The following is a 24,302-nucleotide window of genomic DNA, read 5'->3' as shown; positions in this document are numbered from 1 at the left end:
GCAGATGGGGAAAATTTAAGTAGATGGACAATCTTGAAATATAAAGAAAGGTAGAGGAATTACACTTTCTAACTTCAAAGCTTATTTCAAAACCAGTAATCAAGCTGGGTATTGTGGTAAATACCAGTAAACCCAGCAGCTAGAAGGCTGAACTGGGTGTTGTGGTGTATGCCTGTAAGCCCAGCATGTGGAAAGCTGAAGCTGAGCCCTGCGGTCTGACCTATAAGCCTAGCACGTAGAAGGCTGACAATAGGAGACATCAAGATTGAGATGAGACTTGACTTCACACTGAGCCTTCGTCTCAAATAAAATAAAATAAACACCATAGTAATCAAAACTTGATACTGGGTTAAGGACAGGTATGCATGTTTTGGTTGGTGGTTCGGTCTCTGAGAGCCCCTATGGGCCCAGGTTAGTTGACTCTGTAGGTTTTCTTGTAGTGTCCTTGACCTCTCTGGCTCCTTCAGTCCTTCTTTGCCCTCTTCCACAGGATCCTCCAAGCTCCATCTAATGTTTGGCTGTGGGTCTCTGTATCTGTTTCCATTAGCTGCTGTGTGAAGCCTCTCAGAGGACAGTTATGCTAGCTTCCTGTCTGTGAGTACAGCAGAATATCATTAGTCGTGTCAAGGTTTGGCTTCTTTCATGGGATAGGTCTCAAGTTGGGCCAGTCCCAACTTGATTGGGCATTCCCTCAACTTCTGTTCCATCTTCATCCCTGTAGATCTTATAGGCAAGAAAAATTTGGGATCAAAGGTTTTTGTGGGTGGATTGGTGTCCTCATCCCTCCATTGAAAGTCTTGCCCAGTTACAGGAGGTAGCCATTTCAGGTTCCATATTCCTTCTTGTTGGGATTTTTCTTGTCCTAGGTTTCTGGCATGGCTCAGAGAAAAACCCACCTCCAATTTCTGTTCTCTCCCTAGCCTTCTCCCCCTTCCCTACTCCTAATCTCCATCCCTGCTCTCCTTCCTACCTCCTTCCCCACTGAGTTCCCTCCCTCCATCCACATTTAGTGTCGATTTTATTTCCCCTTCTGAGTGGGATTCAAGCTTTATCCCTTGGGCCTTCCTTGTTACTTAGCTTCTTTGGGTCTGTGGATTGTAGCATGGATATCCTGTACTTTATGTCTAATGTCCACTAATAAGTGAGACATAACATGTGTCTCGCTGGGTCTCTATTAGCCCCTCAGGGATCTTTTCTAGTTCCATCTATTTGCCTGCAAATTTCATGATCTCTTTGTTTTTAATACCTGAGTAATATTCCATTGTGTAAATATACCACATTTTCTATATCCATTCTTTTGTTGAGGGATATCTAGGTTGTTTTCAGTTTCTTGCTATTACAAATATAAAACTGCTATGGACATAGTTGAGCAAGTGTCCTTGTAGTATAGTGGAACATCTCTTGGGTATATGCTTAGGATTGGTATAGCTGGGTCTTGAGGTATCACTATTCCCAATTTCTGAGAAGTGCCAAATTGATTTCCAAAGTTGTTATACAAGTTTGCACTCCCACCAGCAATGGAGGAGGGTTCCCCTTTCTCCACATCCTCTCCAGCATGTGATGTCACTTGAGTTTTTGATCTTAGCCATTCTGATATGTGTAAGATGGAATCTCAGAGTCATTTTGAATTGTGTTTCCCTGATGACTAAGGACATTGAGCATTTCTTTAAGTATTTCTCTGCCATTTGATATTTTTCTGTTGAGATTCCTCTGTTTAGCTCTGTACCACATTTTTAATTGGATTATTTGGTTTGTTGGTGTTTAATTTCTTAAGTTCTTTATATATTTTGGATATTAGCCCTCTGTCAGATGTTGGGTTGGTGAAGATCTTTTCCCATTCTGTAGGCTGCCATTTTGTTCTGTTGACCTTGTCCTTTGCCTTATAGAAGCTTTTTTGTTTCATGAGGTCCCATTTATTAATTGTTGGTTTTAGAGCCTGAGCTGTTAGTGTTCTGTTCAGGAAGTTGTCTACTCACAAATGTGTTCAAAGCTATTTCCTGCTTTCTTTTCTATTAGATTTAGTGTGCCTGACCTTAAGTTGAGGTCTTTGATCCACTACATTTGATTTGTATGCAGGCTGATAAATGTGGATCTATTTGCATTCTTCTACATACAGATGTCCAGTTCGATCAGCGAGAGTTACGATTTCCATTGTATGGTTCTGGCTTCAAAACAAAAACAAAAAAACAAAAACAAAAACAAAAACAAAAAAAAAATCAAGTGTTCATAGGTGTGTGTTCTGGGTTTTCAATTTGATTCAGTTAGATCAACCTGTCTGTTTTTATACCAGTACCATGTTTTTATTACTATTGCTCTGTAGTACAATGTGAAATCAGGGATACCCCCAGAAGTTCTTTTATTGTACAGGATTATTTTAGCTATTCTGTGTTTTTTTATTTTTCTATATGAAGTTGAGAATTGCTGTTTCAAGGTCTGTAAAGAATTGTGTTGGAAATTTGATGGAAATTGAATTGAATCTGTAGATTGACTTTGGTAAAATGGCCATTTTTACTATGTTAATCCTACTAATCCATGAGCATGGGAGATCTTTCCATCTTCCGATATCTTCTTCAATTTCTTTTTTAAGAGACTTGAAGTTCTTGTCATAAAAGTGTTTCACTTGTTTGGCCAGAGTTACACCAAGATATTTTATATTATTTTTAGCTATTAGGAGGGGTGTTATTTCCCTAATTTCTTTCTTGGTCCATTTATCATTTGCATAAAGTAGGGCTACTGTTTTTTGTGGGTTTTTTTAGGGGGGTTCTTTTTTGTTTTTGTTTTGTTTTTAGGTAATTTTGTATCTAGCTACTTTGCTGAAGGTATTTCTCAGCTATATGAGTTGTCTGGTAGAAGTTTTGGGGTCACTTATGTATACTATCAAATCATCTGTGAATAGTGATACTTTAACTTCTTCCTTTTTAATTTGTTTCTCCTTTCTTTTAGTTGTCTTGTTACTGTAGCTAAAACTTCAAGTACTATATTGAACAGATAGGGAAATAGTGAGCAGCCTTTTCTTGCCCTGATTTCAGTGGAATTGATTTAAGTTTCTCTCAATTTATTTTGGAGTTGGCTATAGGCCGCTGTCTATTGCCTTTATTGTGTTTATGTATGTGCCTATATCCCTCATCTCTCCAAGACTTTTAACATGTTGGATTTTGTCAAAGACTTTTTCAGTATCTAATAAGATGATTGTGTCTCTGTGTGTTTCTTTTAATTTGCTTATATCATGGATTACATTGCTAGATATTCGTATATTGAACCACTCCTGTATCCCTGGAATGAAGCCTGCTTGATCATCTGGTTTCAGCTTTTTTTGGTTGCCAGACTTTTAATGACTGCTTTTATTTTCTTAAGGGTTAGGGACTATTTAAAATGTTTACCTGATCTTGATTCAACTTTGGTAAGTGAAATTTGTCAAGAAAATAGTCCATTTCATTTAGATTTTCCAATTTTATGGAGTATAGGCTTTTGAAGTAAGACCTAATGGTTCTTTGAATTTCCTCAGTGTCTGTTGTTATGTCCCCCTTTTCATTTCTGATTTTGTTTATTTGGATATTGTTTCTCTGCCTTTCAGTTAGTTTGGCTAAGGCTTTGTCTATCTTGTTGCTTTTCTCAAAGACCCAGCTCTTGATTTCATTGATTCTTTGTATAGTTCTCTTTGTTTCAAATTCACTGATTTCAGCCCTGAGTTTGATTATTTCCTGCCTTTACTCCTTTTGGGTGTGTTTGCTTCTTTTTTGTTCTAGAGCTTTCAGGTGTGCTGTTATGAGGTCAGGTGTTGCTAGTATGAGATCTCTCCAGTTTCTTTAAAAGGTACCTAGTGCTATGAACTTTCCTCTTAGCACTGCTTTCATTGTGTCTCTTAAGTTTGGATATGTTATGCCTTAATTTTCATTGACTTCTAGAAATTCTGTAATTTCTTTCTTTGTTTACTCCCTGACCCAGTGGTCATTAAGTAGAGAATTGTTCAGTTTCCATGAGTTTGTATTCTTTGTTCTTGAAGTTCAACTTTAATCCATGGTAATCTGATAAAATAAATGGGATTATTTCAATTTTCTTGTATCTGTTGAGGCTTGTTTTATGATCGACTACATGGTCAATTTTGGAGAAGGTTCCATGAGGTGCTGAAAAGATGGTATATTCTTTTGTGTTTGGGTAAAATGTTCTGTCGATATTGTTAGGTCCAGTTGATACATAACGTAAGTTTGTTTCATTATTTCTCTATAGTTTCTGTCTTGATGGCCTGTCCATTGGTGAGGAGAGGTGTTGAAGTTTCCCACTAATTAATATATGGGGTTCGATGTGTGATTTCAGTTCTAGTAATGTGTCTTTTGCAAATGTAGGTTCTCTTGCATTTGGGGCTTAGATGTTCAGAACTGAGATGTCATCTTGGTGGGTTTTTCCTGTGATGAATATGAAGTGTCCTTCTTCATCTCTTTTGATTTATTTTGATTGAAAGTCTATTTTATTAGATATTAGGCTGGCTACCTCAGCTTGCTTTTTGGGTTCATTTGTTTAGAAAATATTTTTTCAGCCCTTAACTCTGAAGTAATGTCTCTTGTTATTGCTGAGCTATGTTTCTTGTATGCAGTACAAGAATGGATCCTTTCTGTTAGCCTATGTCTTTTTATTGAGGAATTAAGTCCATTGATTTTGAGAGATATTAATGACCAATTATTGCTTATTCCTGTTATTTTAATGTTGGTGGTGGTAGAGTGTGTGCACTCATGCATTTGTGTGTGCACATGACCTCGTGATTCCCTTCTTTTGATTTTGCTGGTGTAGTTAGCCTCCTTGGGTTGGAGTTTTTCTCCTAGTATCTTCTGTAGGGCTGGATTTGTGGCTAGATATTGTTTAAATTTCTTTTTGTCATGGAATATCTTGTTTTCTCCATCTGTGGTGATTCAGAGTTTTGTTGGGTATAGTAGTCTGGGATGACATCTGTGGTCTCTTAGAGTCTTCAAGATATCTGTCCAGAGGAGTGTCAAAAGGAGACCAACAGAGCCAAAAAAAAAAAAAAAAACAACAACAAAACAAAACCTGGGTCCTGGGGTCCCTGCAGAGACTGATAGCCCAACCAAGGACCATGCATGGAAAGGACCTAAAACCCCTGCACAGATGTAACCCATAGACTCAGTCTCCACGTCGGTGTCCTAGTAAGGAGAACAGGGACTGTCTCTGACATGAACTCAGTGGCCTATTCTTTGATCACCTCCCCCTGGGGGTGCAGCCTTAGCAGGCCACAGAGGAAGACAATGCAGCCAGCTCTGATGAGACCTGATAGGCCAGGGTCAGATAGAAGGGGAGGAGGACCTCCCATATCAGTGGACTAGGGGAGGGGCATAGGGGAAGAAGAGGGAGGGAGGGCAGAATTGGGAGGAGATAAGGGAGGGGGCCACAGCCAAGATACAAAGTGAATAAATTGTAACAAATAATTATTAATAAAACAGATATCCATCCAGGCCCTTTTGGCTTTTAGAGTCTCTGTTGAGAAGTCAGGTATAGTTCTGATAGGTCTGTTTTTATATATAACTTAGCATTTCCCCCTTGAAGCTTTTAATATTCTTTCTTTGTTCTGTATATTTAGTGTTTTGATTATTATGTGGTGGGTGGATTTTCTTTTCTAGTCCAATCTATTTGATGTTCTGTAAGCTTTTTGTATGTTTATAGGGATCTCTTTAGGTTGGGGAAATTTTCTTTTATGATTTTGTTGAAAATATTTTCTGGTCCTTTGAGCTGGGAATCTTCTTCTTCTATTCTTATTATTCTTACTTTTGGTCTTTTCATAGTGTCCCAGATTCCTTGGGTGTTTTGTGTCAGGAACTTACATTTAATGTTTTCTTTTACCAGTATATCAATTTCTTCAATCATATCTTCTATGCCTGAGATTCTTTCTTTTATTTCTTGAATTCTGTTGGTGATGCTTGTGTTTGTAGTTCCCTAGGTTTTCCATCTTCAGGATTCCCTCAGTTTGTGTTTTATTTGTTGCTTCTATTTCCATTTTCAGGTCTTAAGCAGTTTTATCATTTCCTTCACCTGTTTGATTGTGTTTTTCTGTATTTGTTTAAGGGATTTATTAATTTCCTCTATCATTCTTATAGCACTGTATCTTCTTGTGCTTTGGCTGTGTTAGGATATCCAGGGCTTGCTGTCGTAGGAAAACTGGGCTCTGGTGGTACCATATTGCCCTAGATCTTGTTGATTGTGTTCTTCCACTGGTCTTTAGCCATCTGGTTGTTTCTGGTGTTGACTGGATGTTCCTGGTGCTGCCAGGACTCTTCGGGAGGCAGTCAGAGCTGTGGGCCCGACAATGAAGCTCAGGGAATAGCATGCTGCTCACCTCTGCTCGCTGTTCTCCAGGTGGACCTGAATGTTCCTGTCCTCCCCCTCCCCACCTTTGCAGGCATCTTTGGGAAGGCAGGCAGAGCCATGGGCCTGATGATGGAGCTCAGGGGACAGAGTGCAGCTCACTGTTGCTGGATATGTCCCAGGGGGACCTGGCAGGCAGGAGATTGGCATGGAGGGGTCCAACCTGTATGTTTCTGGGGCACAGCAGACCTCAGGAATAGCTGAGGGATGCATGGTGGAGCTCAGGAAACAACTCACAGCTCACTTCTCAGTAAAGAATACATTTAAAACAAGCAGTGATCCAGCGAGATGGCTTAACAGGTAAAGACAAACTTAATCTTTATTGCCCTCAGGTTTGCTGTCAAACCTGGTGGCTGACATAAGTTCAGTCCTGTGGTCTACATGTTAAAGGAAGAAAACCGACTCCTATAATTTGTTCTGTGACTTCCAGATGCATGCTATAGAATGCACACAAACACGCATACGTGCACACACACACACACGTTTTAAAACCATGTTACAGAGGTTGTTATCAAGGAAATGTAAGGACTGGAAAAATGGCTCAGTGGTTAAGAGCACTGGCTGTTCTTCCAAAGGTCCTGAGTTTAATTCTCAGTAACCACATGGTGGCTCTTAACCATCTATAGTAAGATCTGGTGCCCTCTTCTGGTGCATAGGTACACATACAAGGAGAATGCTGTAAAATAGAAAGAAAGAAAGAAAGAAGGAAGGAAGGAAGGAAGGAAGGAAAGAAAGAAAGGGGGGAGGGAGGGGTAGGGAGGGAGGAAGGAGGAAGGAAGGAAGGAAGGAAGGAAGGAAGGAAGGAAGGAAGGAAGGAAGGAAGGGAAAATTCAGATTAGGAGAAAAGTCTTTCAAACATACTAAAATCTGTACACTTAAAGAAGCTAAGCAAGAAGGAGGACCCTGGGTAAGATGATCAATCATCACTCAGGAAGGCAAACGACACAGACATCAGACTGGAAGAGGGAGAAAACAGGAACAGGACAGGGGTCTACCACAGAGGGCCTCTGAAAGACTATACCCAGCAAGGTATCAAAGCAGATGTTGAGACATAGCCAAACTTTGGGCAGAGTGCAGGGAATCTTATGAAAGAAGGGAGAGATAAAAGACCTGGACGTATGAAAAAAAAAAAATCTGGGCACAGGGGTCTTTTCTAAGACCCATAATACAACCAAGGACCATGCATGGAAATAACCTAGATCCCTTGCACAGATGTAGGCCATGGCAGCTCAGTGTCCAAGTGGGTTCCCTAGTAATGGGAACAGGGACTGTCTCTGACATGAACTCAGTGGCTGGCTCCTTGACCACCTCCCCCTGAGGGGTGAAAAGCCTTACCAGGCCACAAAGGAAGACAGTGCAGCCAGTCCTGATGAGACCTGATAGTCTAGGGTCAGATGGAAGGGGAGAGGACCTCCCCTATCAGTGACCTAGGGTAGGGGCATAGGAGGAGAAGAGGGAAGGGCGGGAGTAGGAGGGGACAAAAGAGGAGGCTATAGCTGGGATTCAAAGTGAATAAATTGTAATAAATAAAAATAAATTAATATATATAAAGAAATGTATACTTCAGCATATCAAACTCTTATAATAACCAACTTTTACAAGTGGCTATTGCATTCTGGGATGAGAGGTGATCTGGCCTTGTGGTCCAGGCTCATTGTCCTGCTTTTATTCATGGCAGTCCCATTCAACCATGGCCCAGTCTGACAGCTGTCCCAGGTGAACCTAGTTCTGTTTTGTGACACTCTCCACTTTTGTTCCTGATTCTTTGGGCAGCAACATTGGCTTATACTTTTCTATTGCTGTGACAAAACACCTTCATTAAGGCCACTTACAAAACAAAGTGTTTAATGTGGCTTAAGGTTTCAAAAGGTTAAAGTCCACAATTGCAGGACAAAGGGACATCTCATATATTGATCCATTAAGCAGGAGGCAGAGAAATGCACTGGAAATGGCTCAAACCCTTTGAACCCCCAAATCCTCCACAGTGTCACAGTTCCTCCAACAAGGTCATACCACCTAATCTCTTTCCAACCAGTTCTACCAACTAGGGACCAACTAGTCAAAAATGTAAGCCACCCTGGCCCTGATTTAAGCTCTAGGCATATTTTACCGTGTTTTCCTTATTATGTTATGTTAGCAATGCAGTTGATTTTTCAAATTTGACTGCTAGGCCTTCATGACAAAACTGTAGATACAGTATAGTATATTGTGTATACTATACACAAAGTAGCATAAGGTAGGAGGTGGGGACTTTTGCCTTATGAATGTTTATGTTCATGCATTCAGAAAATGATAGTGGTACATTGATATGGTGAGCCTCAAACTCAGGTCTCTTACCCATGCCTTCCTGCCCCTGGTCTGTATAGTCATCTTTCCTTCTCCTTATTTGCCGAACTACAAGTTAATGATTTCTCAGTTCACTGAGACATTTCTTCCAACATAAATATAGTCTTAACTGCTCCACCCAAGTATTTGAATAACTAGGAAAGGATAGCCACTGAACCATAGTTTAAAGAGTTTAAGCCCTGTTCATCTGCTTTTCCAAGGGCAGCTGAGAAGATGAACTGAATCTCTGTTTGTTTTTCGTTTTTGTTTTGTTTTGTTTTGTTTTTCTTTGTCTCTCACTTCCTGTGACCCCAGGCTATCTCCTTTCAGAGCCGAGAGGAGCCCTGTCCAGCCTCTTATGCTCTTATTCACCTGCAGCCACATGCTCCTCTTCGCATTCCCTTGGGAAAGCAATATTTAAGTCTAACCATTTGGCCTTAATTTTTCTTTCACTTTTTTCCAGGTTTTGTTCTTAAGTATTTTTAATTAAATTTTTAGTTGGACCCAGAATAATGGGTTTCATTATGGCCTTTTCATACATACGTGACTTTGTTCTTTTCTAGCCCCTACTGCCCTTTCCAGGCCACCCTGCTCTTGCCCTCACCTTCCCCCAAGACAGCCTTTCCTTCTGCCCTTTTGTAATATTTATTCCATTACTTTCCCTTGTCTCCCTCTTCACTTGCTTTATACCTCTTCCTTCCCTTTCCAATAACTTAATTTCCCAGTAATACCACAGGCTGGAACCTGCTTTAACAGGCCATTGACAGATATTTATGATGTGAATCACCTGAGTGTAGTGCTTCATGGGAGACTAAGGCAGAGCACTGCCATGAGTTCCAGGCCAACCGGGGTTGCACAGTGAGATTCTGTCTCATTGTCTCCTTTTCTGTAGAAAATACACATGATACTGGGGGGTACTTTTTTCATGTTAACTGTTTATTGTCACTTCATTTCTCCTGCCTCTTCATTAGCCTTGTAGCCTTAGCTTCAGTGCTCATCCTATCTAGGGCCTATTTGTCAAAGAAAACAATCCAGTATACCCATGAACCTGTTGCATCCTGTTCCCAGATATTCAAGTCCTCTGAATATCTTCAGCATAGATAACAAAATAGGAATGACCTAATGGAATCCCAGTTTTTCCACTTCAGGTTGTATGCTGATGTTATAATGGGAAATAAGACATGAACACATTGATATTTTATGAACTCATACATTATTTTTATATGAAAAAACTAATACTATATTTTTTAAAGTTTTGAATATTAGTGAAAAATAACCACCGTTATTCCTTCTTCCATACTTTAGTTGCCATTAGCATTTTTTTGTTCTGGTTTGTGTATACATATGTTGTTTGTTTTTATAAATAAGGAAGGGATATTTTTATATTTTGGTCAATCATAAAACTGTCTCTTTTTACATTTAAGATAACTGAGATAAGATGTCATAAACTACATATTAGCTATGCATGAAAATGATACAAAAACCCGATTGTATTGAAATAAAACTTTAATAAATTTCTATTGGGAAAGCTAGTTTTTCTATTTGCAAAAACTAAATGATAGGCTGACTGTACATGTTGCTCAGTGTTAAAGTATGTGCAGGGCCCTGGATTTTATTCCCAGTGCCAAAATACAAACAAAAACATTTTTAAAAACCTCAATGAAAATAAAGAAAGTATGGGTCTTGAAGATAAAGTATCTTTACATGGTAAAATCAGTTTTGATTTAAACTGTCATGATTTCTTTTATTTAATTGAAGGTCCATTTTAGCTTCTTATCTTCTGAAGGAAAAACTCAACATCTTGGGCAAGTTGGGGTGTCTGCTAAGCTGTGCAGGTTCTGTCGTGCTGATTATCCATTCCCCAAAGTCTGAGAGTGTGACAACTCAGGCTGAGTTGGAGGAGAAGCTGACCAATCCAGGTAACTCCTTTTTAGCAGGATTGCCAAATGTGTTTCCCAAGGAAGCCAGACATCTCAACAGTACCACTCCATCCTGACACTTTCTGTCAGGACAGATGTGCAGTGTCTACTCTGATTTTTCATCACAAATCTTGAGTAGCTGTCCATTCTATGTATGTACATCAGCTGGCTGTGAGTAAAAACCTAACCCAATTTTCAGAGGTTCTTTATGTTTGGCTTGATTACCTAGAGAATTCATAATGAAGTTAGGTAGGACTTTATTTCCCTTTGGCAACTTAGGCCTATTGTCTTAGTTACTTTTCTGTTGCTGCAACTAAACACCATGACCAAGACAACTTATAAAATAAAGCCATTTACTTGGGCTTATGGTTTCAGAGGGTTAAGAGTCCATGATGGTAGAGCAAAGGAATGTTGGCTGGAACAGCAGAGAGCTCACATCTTGATCCACACGTAGGAGGCAGAGAAACAGCACTGGGAATGGCATGAGTCTTTTGAAACCTCAAAGCTTGCCCCAGTGATACACCTCCTCCAACAAGGCACACGTCTTAATCCTTCCCAAACAGCTCCACCTACTGATGATCAAGTATTGAAACATACAAACCTGTAGGGGTCATTCTCATTAAAACCACCACATCTGTAAACATTTCACATTTTAATATTTACTTATTCTTAACAAATCCAAAGTATTTTCTGAGTATGAGGATAAAGACAAAGGCATTAAAAAATAGACAACTCTCTGAAGTAGGCAAGAGTACCCTGAAGGGTTCACATGATTTCCAGAGGAACATATCTATAGGTTACATTTTCCACATGCTAGGAATTGACATTTGGCCTATGCGGGCTAAATAAACATTGTACCTCTGAGTCATATTTTCAGTCCCCCTAATTTTGACTAGTGTGAATGATTCTGATATGTTCATATCTTAACTTATTTATACATTTGTAATTTATGTATGTATAATTATACTTTATTATTTTTATTTTGTACATGCCTACGTACACATGAGTACTGGTGCCTTTGGAGGCCAGAGGTGTCACACCTTCCTTGACTTGCTGCTACCCTCAGTTGTGAGCTGCTCTGTTTGAGTACTGAGACTTCTTTTTCTTAGTCAGCGTCACAATATGTAGCTTGGCTGCTTGCTATGTATCCCGCATTAGGCCCAAACTTGTAGCAGTCCTCCTCCCTCAGCCTCTTAACTGATCAGATTACAGACATATGTCCAGCTTTGTTTTGTTGATTTTAAGATGTTTTTAAATATATTTATTTATTTAGAATTGCATACATCTATACACAGTGTAATTCGATGGACTGGAAAGATGGCTCAGAGGTTAAGAGCACTTGCTGCTTTACCAGAAGAGTGAGTTTTAATTCCCAGAATCCACATGGTAGTTTACAATCATCTGTAACTCTAGTTGCAGGAATCTGATGCCCTCTTCTGAACTCTTTAGGCACAGCCATGCAAATAGTACACAAGCATACATGCAGGTAAAATACTCAAACACATAAAAAAAAAAAACAAAACAAAAGAAAGCAGTGCATTTTGATAAAAGCTGCCCTCATTCTTTTTCCTACAGCTCCTCCCATAGCCCCACTTCAGCCTCTCAACTATGTGTACTCATTTTTTAACCCACAAAATCCACTCAGGGCTGCTAGTATATGCATAGACAGCTCTCTCTCTTTCTTTCTCTCTCTCTCTCTCTCTCTCTCTCTCTCTCTCTCTCTCTCTCTCTCTCTCTCTCTCTTTGTCTCTCTCTTCATACAAACACCACAATTACCTGTTGCCCCAGAGGGCATTTAAACCAGCACTTAAATATATTTCCAACCCCCCTAATATTCAAAGATGGAAAGTCGGAGAAAATGTTCTGTGAGGGTATTCAGAGAGAGAATAGTGAGACAGGGATTTGTATCTCAGTGTTAGAATAGCAAGACCCTGGATGAGATACACTGCACCACAGAAAGAAAAGGAGATGCTCAGAGTGTGCTATGACATGCACATGCTCAGTGCTGGCAGCATCACTCCAGAAAGCACGAGCTTATCCTCAGGGGAGAAAACATAAATCTTTTTTAATGTATGAAGGACAGATTTAGAGACAAAATCTGAACGGATAGATAGAATATCCATGGCATAAGTTTCATGAGGTTAAGTTACTGGTGAGAAAAAGTGTAAACTGGATCCTTTAAAGAGGACTGTTGAAAAACATGCTTGACACACAGATTGAAAAGTCATACATCTGGGGACATCTGAGAAATGAGAAACTCTGGCTGAGGAGAGGAAAATAAAGAGGTTTTCTGGTTGTGAATTCTTCGTTCTCATACATAGCTACTGAGGCTGCTGGCCAAGTCCCCCGTGTAGCTGCTGTTCTTGTCCCTTCTTTATCTAACTAGGCTGGCTGCCTCTGCATTCCTCATTGCTGCCTTTGATGAGACCCGATTTTGCTAACCTCCACTAGCCTTACTTTCAGCCTTTTTTATTCTAGAGACCTTTCTGAAATGTCATTTGATTTTGTCCCTTCCAGTGTCAAGGCTCTTTGTATCCACCCTTCCCACAAGAGCAAGCCTAGATAGATCCACATTCGCACTCTGCTGCTGACCCTCTGCCTGCTTACTTGGACTCAGTCTTCCTCTGATTTTATACCCATACCCTCCAAACCTTACATGTACCAGTCTCTCTGCTCTCCATTTCTACTTTTCCTGTTTGTAGATGAGGCTCTCACACAGCTTTTAACTATTCTTCCTTTGACTCTTTTCCTGAGGCTGCGTCTAGTACAGGGCAAAATAGTTCTGTTTTCTCATTCCTGAGGGCCTGAGCTCCCACTGCCTGCTTGCTTGTTTGCATGTCCACTCTTGTTGCTGACTGATTTGCATATCTAGCTGCTTTCTAGATCTGTGAAATCAACCTTGCACATGGAATTTCAGAGCAATCAATATAATGCCTCACTGTATAAACAAGCCATAGCAGAGCTCTACCTTCTTATTTATATGCTCAAATACAACTATATGAAAAGGCATGATGAAGTTGGCAGACCACACAAAGTGTGTGAGTGCTGAAAAAAGATGTTGTAGATACAAACTGATACATGATGTCATGTTCGTGACTTACTCTGAGTATATGCCATCAGCATGAGCACTTGCCATCAGTGGTATGACCCTCTGAAATGGAGGATAACTCTTGACGTCCCAGTCAGAAAAAGAATAGCCATCCTTCAGCCTACATGGAAGTTGTATTTGTAAAAAATTTATGCACAAGGACTTCTTTGTTATATAATTTATAGCTCTGATAATTTATAATTTAATAAACAGATTTTTCATCTAGAAGTCCACAGAGACATTCAGAACTTGTGAAAAATATAAGATAATTTATGGTTGTGTGCTCTTTGTATCCTACCCATACCCATTGTATGGATCCCCTAAAGCAGTGGTTCTTAACTTCCTAGTGCTGCGACCCTTTAACACAGTTCCTCATAGTGTGGTGATCCCAATCATAAAGTTATTTTTGTTGCTACTTCACTACTGTAATTCTGTTACTGTTATGAATCTTAATGTAAGTATCCATGTTGTCTGACGGTCTTAGGTCGTAGGACTTAGACTGAGAACCACTGAACTAGAAGTTGCGTTGGTCCTAGACACTGCCACATTTAAGATTATCCTTGCTTTGCTTATGCCCTTAGTATCATCCGTCTGTGGTAGATGTTCTATAAATATTTGTTGAAATTGACTTGGAAGTAAGAAAATCCATCTTGTGGCCATGTACAATGGTGGCATGTACCTACAGTCTCAGCTACTAAAAAGGCTGAGTTGGGAAGATCCTTTAAACTTAGGTGTTCCAGACCAGTCAGAATGACAAAACAGGCCCAGTCTGTAAGAAAAAATTAAGTCCATCATGTGACTAGCTTTGGGTTTTTTTTTTAACCTTTATTATTATTATTATTATTTTTTTTTTTTTTTCCAGAGCTGAGGACCAAACCCAGGGCCTTGCGCTTGCTAGGCAAGCGCTCTACCACTGAGCTAAATCCCCAACCTTTTTTTTAACCTTTAAAAAACGGTTTTTGTTGGGTTTTTTAATGGTACTGATAGAGTAGGTGAAATAAACATTAGTAGTTAAGACACTTTGGGGCAAGGTTTCACATTTTTATTGGGAGCCATGGTGGGGGCTTCCCATCAATGGAGTTGGTCACAATTTTTTCAGCTATTCCAGGCTTGGCCCTAGCAGGAGCCCTAGCAGTGCCTTTTTTCATTAGAGTATGTGTCCATCCATTTGGAGGGGCAGTGGGTACTTGTAGCCTGGTTAGATGGGGCTGTATCCAACCAGAAGCAGAATTATAATGGGGTCTTTAATGGTAAAGGATGCAAGGCAAAGACTTATTGGCACAGGCATTCCAATGAAGACAACTCTTCTGGCCTAATGTTACCCTTGTGGCTGCAGTAGCTTGCAGCTACACATTTTTGTTTTACCATGCTTGGGTTCAAACCTAGGGCCTTGAGTATGTTGGGCATGTACTCTACCACTGAACTAGTCTGTGGAGTGTGCTGTTGAGTGGCTGCCTGTTCTCCCTTAGGTTTCTCTCCCCTAAGGGGAGAAGGGGTGGTAGAAAGGGATCAGGCACTCATTCAGCTCTGCCTTCTGGGTGGTGTCTGGTGGGATGGCTTCCCTGGTCACTCTGTGCTGTCTGTCTTTCAGTGTTCGTGGGCTACCTATGCATTGTGCTGCTTATGCTGCTGCTGTTGATCTTCTGGATTGCACCAGCCCACGGGCCCACCAACATCATGGTCTACATCAGCATTTGCTCCTTGCTGGGGAGTTTCACTGTGCCTTCCACCAAGGGCATTGGGCTGGCAGCCCAAGACATCTTGCACAACAATCCATCCAGTCAGAGAGCCCTCTGCCTGTGTCTGGTGCTCCTGGCTGTCCTGGGCTGCAGCATCATTGTCCAATTCAGGTACATCAACAAGGCCCTGGAGTGCTTCGACTCCTCTGTGTTTGGGGCCATCTACTACGTGGTGTTTACCACGCTGGTCCTACTGGCTTCAGCCATCCTCTTCCGGGAGTGGAGCAATGTGGGCCTGGTGGACTTCTTAGGCATGGCCTGTGGATTTACAACTGTCTCCGTGGGAATTGTCCTTATACAAGTGTTCAAAGAATTCAACTTCAACCTTGGGGAGATGAACAAATCCAATATGAAAACAGACTAAGATGCAACTAAGGAGTGGGGGCTTAAGGAACAGGCATTGAAGGGAATCTGTGGTTCTTACTAGATGTCAAGCAGAAGAGACTCTTGGTGAGAGCTGCCTGTGGATAATAGAGAGCCTGGCTTTGCACCAGGGTGGGGTCCAGACCTCTGCAGCACAAGGCTCCCAATGGTTGTCTTGGTGTCAACTCTCTCTAATGAGACAAATCCTGTTTTCATTTCCATTAACCTAGAAGCATTCATAACTACTTGTTTAAAACATTTTAACATGATTTAACCAGAAAATAAGGATGAGGTCTTTCTAGTTAGTCTTTGTAGGGGAGCAGATGTTCTTAAAGTACCTTGGAAAAGGAAGAAACTGTCGTAAAATCCTGCTCTGTACAGTAAACATGACTGACTTTGTGCTTGTGTTAAGCATGTATAGCATTCAGGTATTGTACAAATAAGAGGTATATGAATTGAGTTGTTTTTAGTCCTTTAGCAACCTGACTTTCCTACATGTACCCCCAAACAGTAGTAAGCAGAGAGAGGACAGTAATGACAGTAATTCAGAGTTCCATTGACAGGGTGACCTTCCAATAGCTCAAATCAATTTCAGTGCCTTTATCATTTAAATTATTCACTTAATTTAACTATTACTGTGTATAAGTTAAATGTTCTAATCACAGATATGTAAAGCAGTTAGAAAAAAATACTGTAATAAGTAGAAGATAGTGAAAACTAAAGATACAGAAAAAAAACGAAAAGTGACCCATTTGTAACCCATTTGTGTATTGTAGTCTGATTAAGAACAACAGAATAAGTATGAAGAGATGATTTATTTTCATTTAACCTGTGTTACTTAGATTGTTATGGAAAAACACCTGCTTTCTGTTTCAGGAGGCATTATGTCCATTCAGAAGAAATAAACTATTAAACTTGACACTGAGGTTGTTACATTAGATAGTGTCTCTTTAGTACATACTGCAGGAGTTTAGTTAAAAGCACCTTAATACAGGAATAGATCAAAGGAACACAGCTTAGGACTGTTTCTACAAAGGCCTACTTTCGGAGGCAGTTTCTAGCACAGATTAAAACAATGTAGCCTTCTTGTTTGAAATGGTATAGCCTTCTAAAGTTTCTTACTGAGCCTCTTACTAAACCTCTGACTGTATGCAAGGCCCTGGGTTTTATACCCAGCATTGAAGAGAAACAACAAAACAAAACAGCCTTCTTAAGTGGAAAATAGCTGTTAATCATGCAGTATTTTGATCAGAAATGATTCTTCTATCCATAGTAATCTTCCCTGTGCTTTAAATTGGAGCAAGGTACAAGGTGATACAATATAGCACCATATTATGATATTGTATATTTCACATGTTTTGTTTTATCTAAATGGAATAGGCCAGGTTTAAAAAATGGGGTTCAATAAATAATTTGGGTAAATTTTAATAATACCCAATTAAACGTCTTACTAAGATAAAAAATGTGCTTTTCCACATAGAAAGGGCGTTTCTAAAGTAAAATGCCAGAGAATAGCTGGGTGGTGGTGGAGCACATCTTTAATCTCAGAATTTAAGAGTCAGAGGCGGGTGTGTCTCTGAATTGAGGCCAGCCTGGTTTACAGAGTGAGCTCCAGGACAGCCAAGACTATACAGAGAAACCCTGTCTTAATTTCCCTGGTCCAGAAAAAAAGACACAAAGAATAGTTCACTGACCTGTAGAATAAAAAGGGTAAATAAAATACTAGTTTAACATAAAAGAATTTGGTTTTCTGGCTCATTTGTCAGGTTTAATAAATTGAAATAAATGAATGATAACTTTGGTGTGTGTCAGTCAGTGATTTGTTAAGAACAGCAACAAAATGATCTAAACAATGTTTTGCATAAAGTAGTAGTTAGTAAATATTGAAGTTCATTCTTCTTTGTATCAACTCTTGAAATTTTTTAATCACCGGTATCTTTAGGAATATTAAGCTTAATTTATTTAACAGAATAATAAGTGAAACGTGTTATGCAGCAGAAGCAGTGTAACTTTAATATAAAGGTTTATGAGGTAAAAATACAGTGAAGAAATTTATTACTGTGGAAATTACCTTGTTCATTTTTGCTATTTTCCATGAAGCTTAGTTTAAATGTACTGGTTGATGCGTCTGAAGTTTTAATCCACAGTTACATCGTGAATATCCAAAGGTGTTAATATTTTGTGTGTAAAGCAAAATTTCATAGTATTAATAGTTCTCCTAAGGTACTGAAAAGGCGAGATGGCCCAAGCTTGCATCTGATCAGCAGATTGCATCAGTAGGCTTCATGCTTTTGTTCTAGAGGAACAAGCTATCACTGTTTCTCAAGTGGATAGTAAGCTCCATGATAGTAACTATCATGAATAGGGTCTCATTCTCAAATTTACTGTAGTGTACATGTGTGTATACTTACTACTATTTTACAAATTCGGTTTTTCAGAATTCACTTGTAAATGCAATAGAAAATAAAAATTCCCAAATAAGAGCTTTGGGGGAAGTCTAGAATACAAATGACTCTCTTATTGGTCTCTCCAAAAGTGGGTGCATAAGAAACACTTTCATTATTATGTAGTTTTAGGTTTTTATGTCTGATAAAACTTAAGAAAACATGCCTACTAATGTTCTTTTTTTTCAAGTCTTTAAAATCGTCAAAATAAAAAATTTTGGTACCAATTTAGAGAATTACTCTTGGAAGACATTTAGGCCACTTCTTTCTTCTTCTTCTTCTTGGATAATGCCTTTTCTCATAAAGATCTTTACATTTAAGAAGGTTGTTTCCTGTTTTAAGTACTGATCAAGTATAGGGTCAGTTAGGGACTCCTACTGGAACGCAGATCCAGGATACTATGCGGAGCATTTTTCTGGTCTGCACAAAGGCTGTGTCTGTGGCGTTCTAGAGGAGGAAGGCATAACTGCCCACACTGGGACCTGTGGAGAAGAACTGTTTTCCCAGTGTCCTTGCTGATCGCTGACACTATCACTGTATTGTTTCTAATAAAATATCAGGAAAGTACATTTTGTTCAACAAGAGTCTATTTCTCTTGTTCAGGCCATTTTGTTCTGCTTAATTTGCTTTCCAGTTTATCACAGAAATAATATATTAATTAATCTTTTCTCTTCATCGAATTTCACATGTTTTCTTATCTTTTTGTGGTAGTAGGAAATTGAACATGGGCATAATTCATGCCAGGGAAGAGTTTTACCTCTGAGCGACATCCCTAACCTGTTTATGTATACTTTTGATAGAACTGTGTGCTATCTTTGATTCTGACAGCATAGCTCATGGTCAGTGCTGTGCTGAACGTTTAGAAGCGGGTCCCTAGGCTTCTGTAAAGTACTCAGATGCAGTGATTTTTAGATGTAGAAAAACAGATGGTCTGTGGAAACAAATATTGATGAGCATAGACTACTGCTCTTCTGCATAATTTTTTTTCTCTTTATCCCCTAACAGGGTCTTAACATGTATCCTAGCCTGGCCTTGGACTCCCAGTTACATTCCCCATCCTCGCCAGTGCTAGGATTACAGGCATAGTCATGACACTGGGCCTCCTGCATATTAGAATTTTTGTTAGCGGTGATACTTTTATTCCAGGTTGATCTAGCAGAAACGCGCTCCTCTCTGATGCCCACTGTGTCTTGGTCAGTATTCCTGACCTCATGACTGTATGAATTAGGTCTAAGGAAGTATTCTCAATGTGTCTGACATCAAGGAGCTTGTTCATCTGTTAAGAATGACAGCACAGAATCTTGGTGTTAAGCCTTCTCAGGGACCAAAACTGTATTATTAGCTCCTTAGCATAGACTTTCTAAGGACATAGCCACATTTTTCTTATGTCTTACTTAATACTCATTGCTAGATTCTGTTAAGTTGAGTTGACAAAAGGCCACTTGGTACAGCAATCACACCACAAGCCAGTTTACCACATAGAAGGCCTAAATGTTTTGTATTTCTCATTTACACATGATAGTTATCACTGGTGAATTTTAAGGGTCTGTTATTTATCTCATAAGTGATTTTTCACATCTGGCAATATTCATATATGTATTATACAATCAAGAAGATTAAGAGTTATAGGAATAGTAATGAGCATTTGGCCTAATATCACTACTCATTTTTGTCATACACATTTCTCATATGCTATTAAATGCAACAAAAGAATATTTTTAAAAGTGATAGCTGTTGCAGCAAAAGACATTTAAAAAATTGATATTATGTAGAAAAAATGAACATGTAAATAAACATCTATTTCAAATGTACCCAAAGTAATTTAAAAATGTAGTCATAGGCCCATGGAATCAGGAATTATTTATTTATCCATTTTTAAAAGATTGATTTTTATTTCATATTGTATGGGCATTTTCCTGCATGTATGTATGTGTACCACCTGCATGCAGTAACCACCAAGGCCTGAAGAGGACAGAAGATCCCTGGAACTGGACCTACTGTGGCTTGTGCGCCACCATGTGGGCCTGGAAACCCAATTTGAGTCCTCTGCGGAAACAGCAAGTGGTTTGGAGCATTGAGCCATCGCATCTCTCTAGCCCCAAGGCACTTATTTTATTTTCTGAATTTTCTCCTGATATGTGAAAATATGAGTTTTTTATGTGAGTTTTTTTTAACCTTGCTGTGCCTCAGTTTTTCTACCTCGAAAGTTGTGGAAGGGTTCTCCAGATTGATTGATTCTAAACTTGGAGTACACTGCATAGCACCCTAAACACTGCAGTTAGGAGCACCATGCTCAGATCGGCTCTGGAAGAGGCATGATGAAACTCAGTTTGCAGACTTTGGAGTCTGATCAAGACTGTGCTATAGAGCATGTAGCCTTGAACACCAAACAAGCAAAGGGAACATTGGATATGAAGTTTGCATGGTTCCATAAGACTTTAACTTTTGTTTTAAAGGTTTACATATTTTGTTGTACAATGAGGAAATAAAACATGGACTTAAAAAATTGAAAGAGCAAATTATGATAGCATGATGAGTTCCTTTTATGTTCTACTTTGGGTTTTTTACTGCATATATAATCTATGTGACCCATCCATTCTGTTGCATTGAATTTGTCATGAGAAACACTGAACTTCCAGCTTCTAAGTACCTTAACCCTGATACTGAATTCTCTTACACCAGGTGAATGTCAGGAGCTCCCAAAACACTAATGCCAAAGAGTCACCTCAAAAAATCTAGAATATTTCTTTTATTTGCTACAATACCTTGCATTTCACTCCAACAGTGTTTTTGCACTTTACAGAAATTTAAAGGTATAGCTTTTCAGTTGTATTCCTGTTTTTGCTTTTTAAAAGGATAATTATTTCCTCATGATATGAATATAATGAAAGAAACAGATTAAAAAGAATGCCAAGTGTTGGTTGCATAAAAATTTTTTCTCACATAAATGTAGTAGGGGAAAATGTTTCTAGTTTGTACACATACATATTTATCAGTGTCTAAGACTTGCTTATGTTTTGCTTCATAGATGTAGTCATAGCATGTTATAATTGCCATATGTAGATTAAAAAGGCTCTTAAGTTTTACAATAATATTTATTATTCTGTATATGTTTTAAAATAAAGTAAAATTTCTAGCTGAGTTATGTGTTGACTTTTCCCATTGCTTGGAATTCTTATGTACATTCAGGTTCAAAATCATACCAACGTGTCACATTTTTGTTGTCTTAGTTATGTGCAAGCTGGACATGGTGCCGTATGCCTTTAATCCCAGCGCTCAGTAGGCAAGTATCTGAGTTCAAGGCCAACACGTGAGTTCACAGTGAGTTCTAGGACAGAGAACTTATCTCCAAAAACAAACAAAAGATTTTGTGTATATGTGAGTAACCAACCATACTTAGGTCTGCTACACGCATTCCGTGCCCAAGGTGACTAGAAAGTGGAATTGGATCTCCTGGAACTGCAGTTTCAGGCAGTTGTGAACTGTTGAATGTCAGTGATGAGAGTCACCCTTGGTTTTCTGCAAGAGCCGCAAGTTCTCTTAATTACTGAGCTATCACTCCAGCCCACAATGCAACAAGTATTTATTGTATACACAGACAATATGACTGCTCCAAGGTATGGTTAAGTAGAAGGTTTTTTATTGTAGTTTTGAGGGAGAAAAGCCAGAGGCATCTGGAAAAGTCCAGAGCAGAGAGAGAAAGTAGTAGACTGAACCTAGACCATGGGTTGGGGAGTGAGAGATAAAGGAGGAGGAGGAGAAGACCCAGAGAGAGGGGTGTCTAGCTGAAATCGCAGGGTTATAGGGAGAAATGAGTAGCTGGGGAGCGGGAAGCTCCTAAACTGGAGGAATTTTAAGGTAGGGGAGGAGGTGAGAAGAGCTGGGTACCTGTGATACTGAAGGAGCCTGGAAGCCAGCAGGCTCTGTGGTATGCTAAAAGACAGGTAGTCATATGTCCCTTCTCCCAGGGGTAAGAAAACAGCTCTGGAGGGATACTGGCTTTTGTCTAACTGCCACAATTTGGGGAAAAAAAATTTCTCTTGAACCTGATATTTATTACTTATGTATCTGTCTTAGAGAATGTATTTGTTTCTTTTCTGTTACTGTGATAAAATACAATTACGTTAAGGACCAGCAAGTGTATTTTGGTTTAATGAAATAATTTATTTTAATTTACAGTTCCAGAGGGATACAGAGCTCATCATGGGGGGGGGGGTGTGGAATGTAAGTAAAGCAGGGAGCTGGCTGATCACATTTTTATTTTATTTTATTTTATTTGCTTTTTCGAGACAGGGTTTCTCTGTGTAGCCATGGCTGGCCTGGAACTCACTCTAGACCAGGCTGGCCTCAAACTCACAGAGATCCACTTGCCTCTGCCTTCCAGTGCTGTGATTAAAGGTGTGCACCACCACCCATTTTGATCACATTTTTAAATCCGTACATAGGAAGCAGGGAGAATGTGCAGAAGTAAGACAAGGCTATAAACTCTCTAAGCTTACCCCCTGTGACATAATTTCGCTCCAGCAAGTTTCCATCTCCTAAAAGTTCTATATTTTTCCCAAACAGTACCATTTATGGAGCAAATGTACAACTACATGAGCCAACATTCCTCATTCAAATCTCCACATATGTAGTCCAACTTCAAAAGCTCCCTTACTCTCTTGTTAAGAGTTTTAACACTGCTCAAAAGTCCAAAGTCTCTTCTGAAACTCAAGGCACTCTCTTTTTTTGTTGTTATTGTTTTGTTTTGTTTTCATGACAGGTTTCTCTGTGTAGCTCTGGCTGTCCTGGACTTGCTTTTTAGACCAGGCTGACCTCGAACTCACAGTGATCCTCCTGCCTCTGCCTCTCAGAATGCTGGGATTACAGGCTCAAGTCAACCTCTTAACTGTTACCCCAGTAAAATTAAAAAGAAATTACATATATGTATAACTAATATTAAGGGAGAGAATACACACTCCATTGCACAAGTGGGAGGGAGACATAGCGAGGGAAGTCTGGACCAAAGCCAGACTGAGATCCCTGGGGGCACCAACTCTGTAGCTGCATGTCAGTGTCTGGGTCTTCCGTTTCAAAGAGCTTAGATATTCTACCTGTGCAGTTTTGTTCTCCAAAACACAAATTTCTCTCTTGGGCGGGTCCTACTCCTTGTATGTAGCTCTCCTTGGCAGATGTCTAACAGTTGTGGGATCCCCAACATCTTGGTATTTCTATCTTAACATAGGCTTCATCATCACAACTTCACTAAGTGGCCTCTCAGGGACTCCAACCTTATCATACATGGCTTGGCCTTAGTGAGTCTCTCAGTATGTGAAGGAAGAACCTAAAACCCCTCAACTTTTTATCTTCCATATCTCTAAACCCAGTACCATGTGGACAACATTGCTAGATTTGTTTACCATTAAACCTGATTCATGAGAAGAAAAGACAAAACCCATGGTTGTCCAAAAAAGCAAGCTGTATTTTGGTATGCATCTGGGACTAGCTAACTAGCCACTGTCTTACCCTAAATTGGGTCTTAAGAGAGCAGCTCCTGCTGTCCCCTTGAAGTCCCTTTTATAGGAGAGATAAGGTGTTCACAGGGGTAAGAGAGCTGTTGTATATTGTTAGAAAGATACAATGAGGGGCTAGAGAGATGGCTCAGTGGTTAAGAGCACTGCTACTCTTCCAGAGGACCTGAATTCAATTACTAGCACCCATATGGCAGCTCACAACTGTCTGTAATCAAGCACCAAGTGATTTGACATCTTCATATAGTCATACATGCAGGCAAAACACCAATACACATAAGATAAATTATTAAAAAAAAGACACAATAAAAGGGAAAGAACAAAAGTAAGGATGTACATCATGTGAATGGAGCTGTAAGCAGTTTATATCAGCTCCAAGAAACAAAAACTTATTCTTAATTACAAATAGAAACCTTAACTCTCAGGGACCTAACACAAGGATAAATAGGAACTTATTCTTTAACTACAGCAGAAATCTAACCTGCACAGGACAAACAGAAACAATTTCTCCTCCTCCTCCTCTACCTTTTCTCTCTCTCTCTCTC

General features: G+C 39.5%; 1 protein-coding gene across 1 annotated transcript in view; it reads left to right on the top strand.

Annotated features, from left to right (window-relative positions):
* The window catches only part of Nipa1 (NIPA magnesium transporter 1), a 50,233-nt gene extending 32,630 nt beyond the window's left edge, over positions 1-17,603 (top strand). Inside the window, exons 4-5 of the mRNA XM_021652642.2 lie at positions 10,453-10,613; positions 15,293-17,603. Coding sequence (XP_021508317.1) covers positions 10,453-10,613; positions 15,293-15,804 — 673 coding nt within the window. The 3' untranslated portion in view covers positions 15,805-17,603. The remainder of the gene's footprint in view (positions 1-10,452; positions 10,614-15,292) is intronic.
* Positions 17,604-24,302: the final 6,699 nt, after the last annotated feature.

Source organism: Meriones unguiculatus, chromosome 14, assembly GCF_030254825.1.
Source record: "Meriones unguiculatus strain TT.TT164.6M chromosome 14, Bangor_MerUng_6.1, whole genome shotgun sequence".
In the NCBI taxonomy this organism is placed as follows: domain Eukaryota; kingdom Metazoa; phylum Chordata; class Mammalia; order Rodentia; family Muridae; genus Meriones; species Meriones unguiculatus.
The sequence above is the reverse complement of the archived record's forward strand: the minus strand, read 5'-3'. Positions and strand labels throughout refer to the sequence as shown.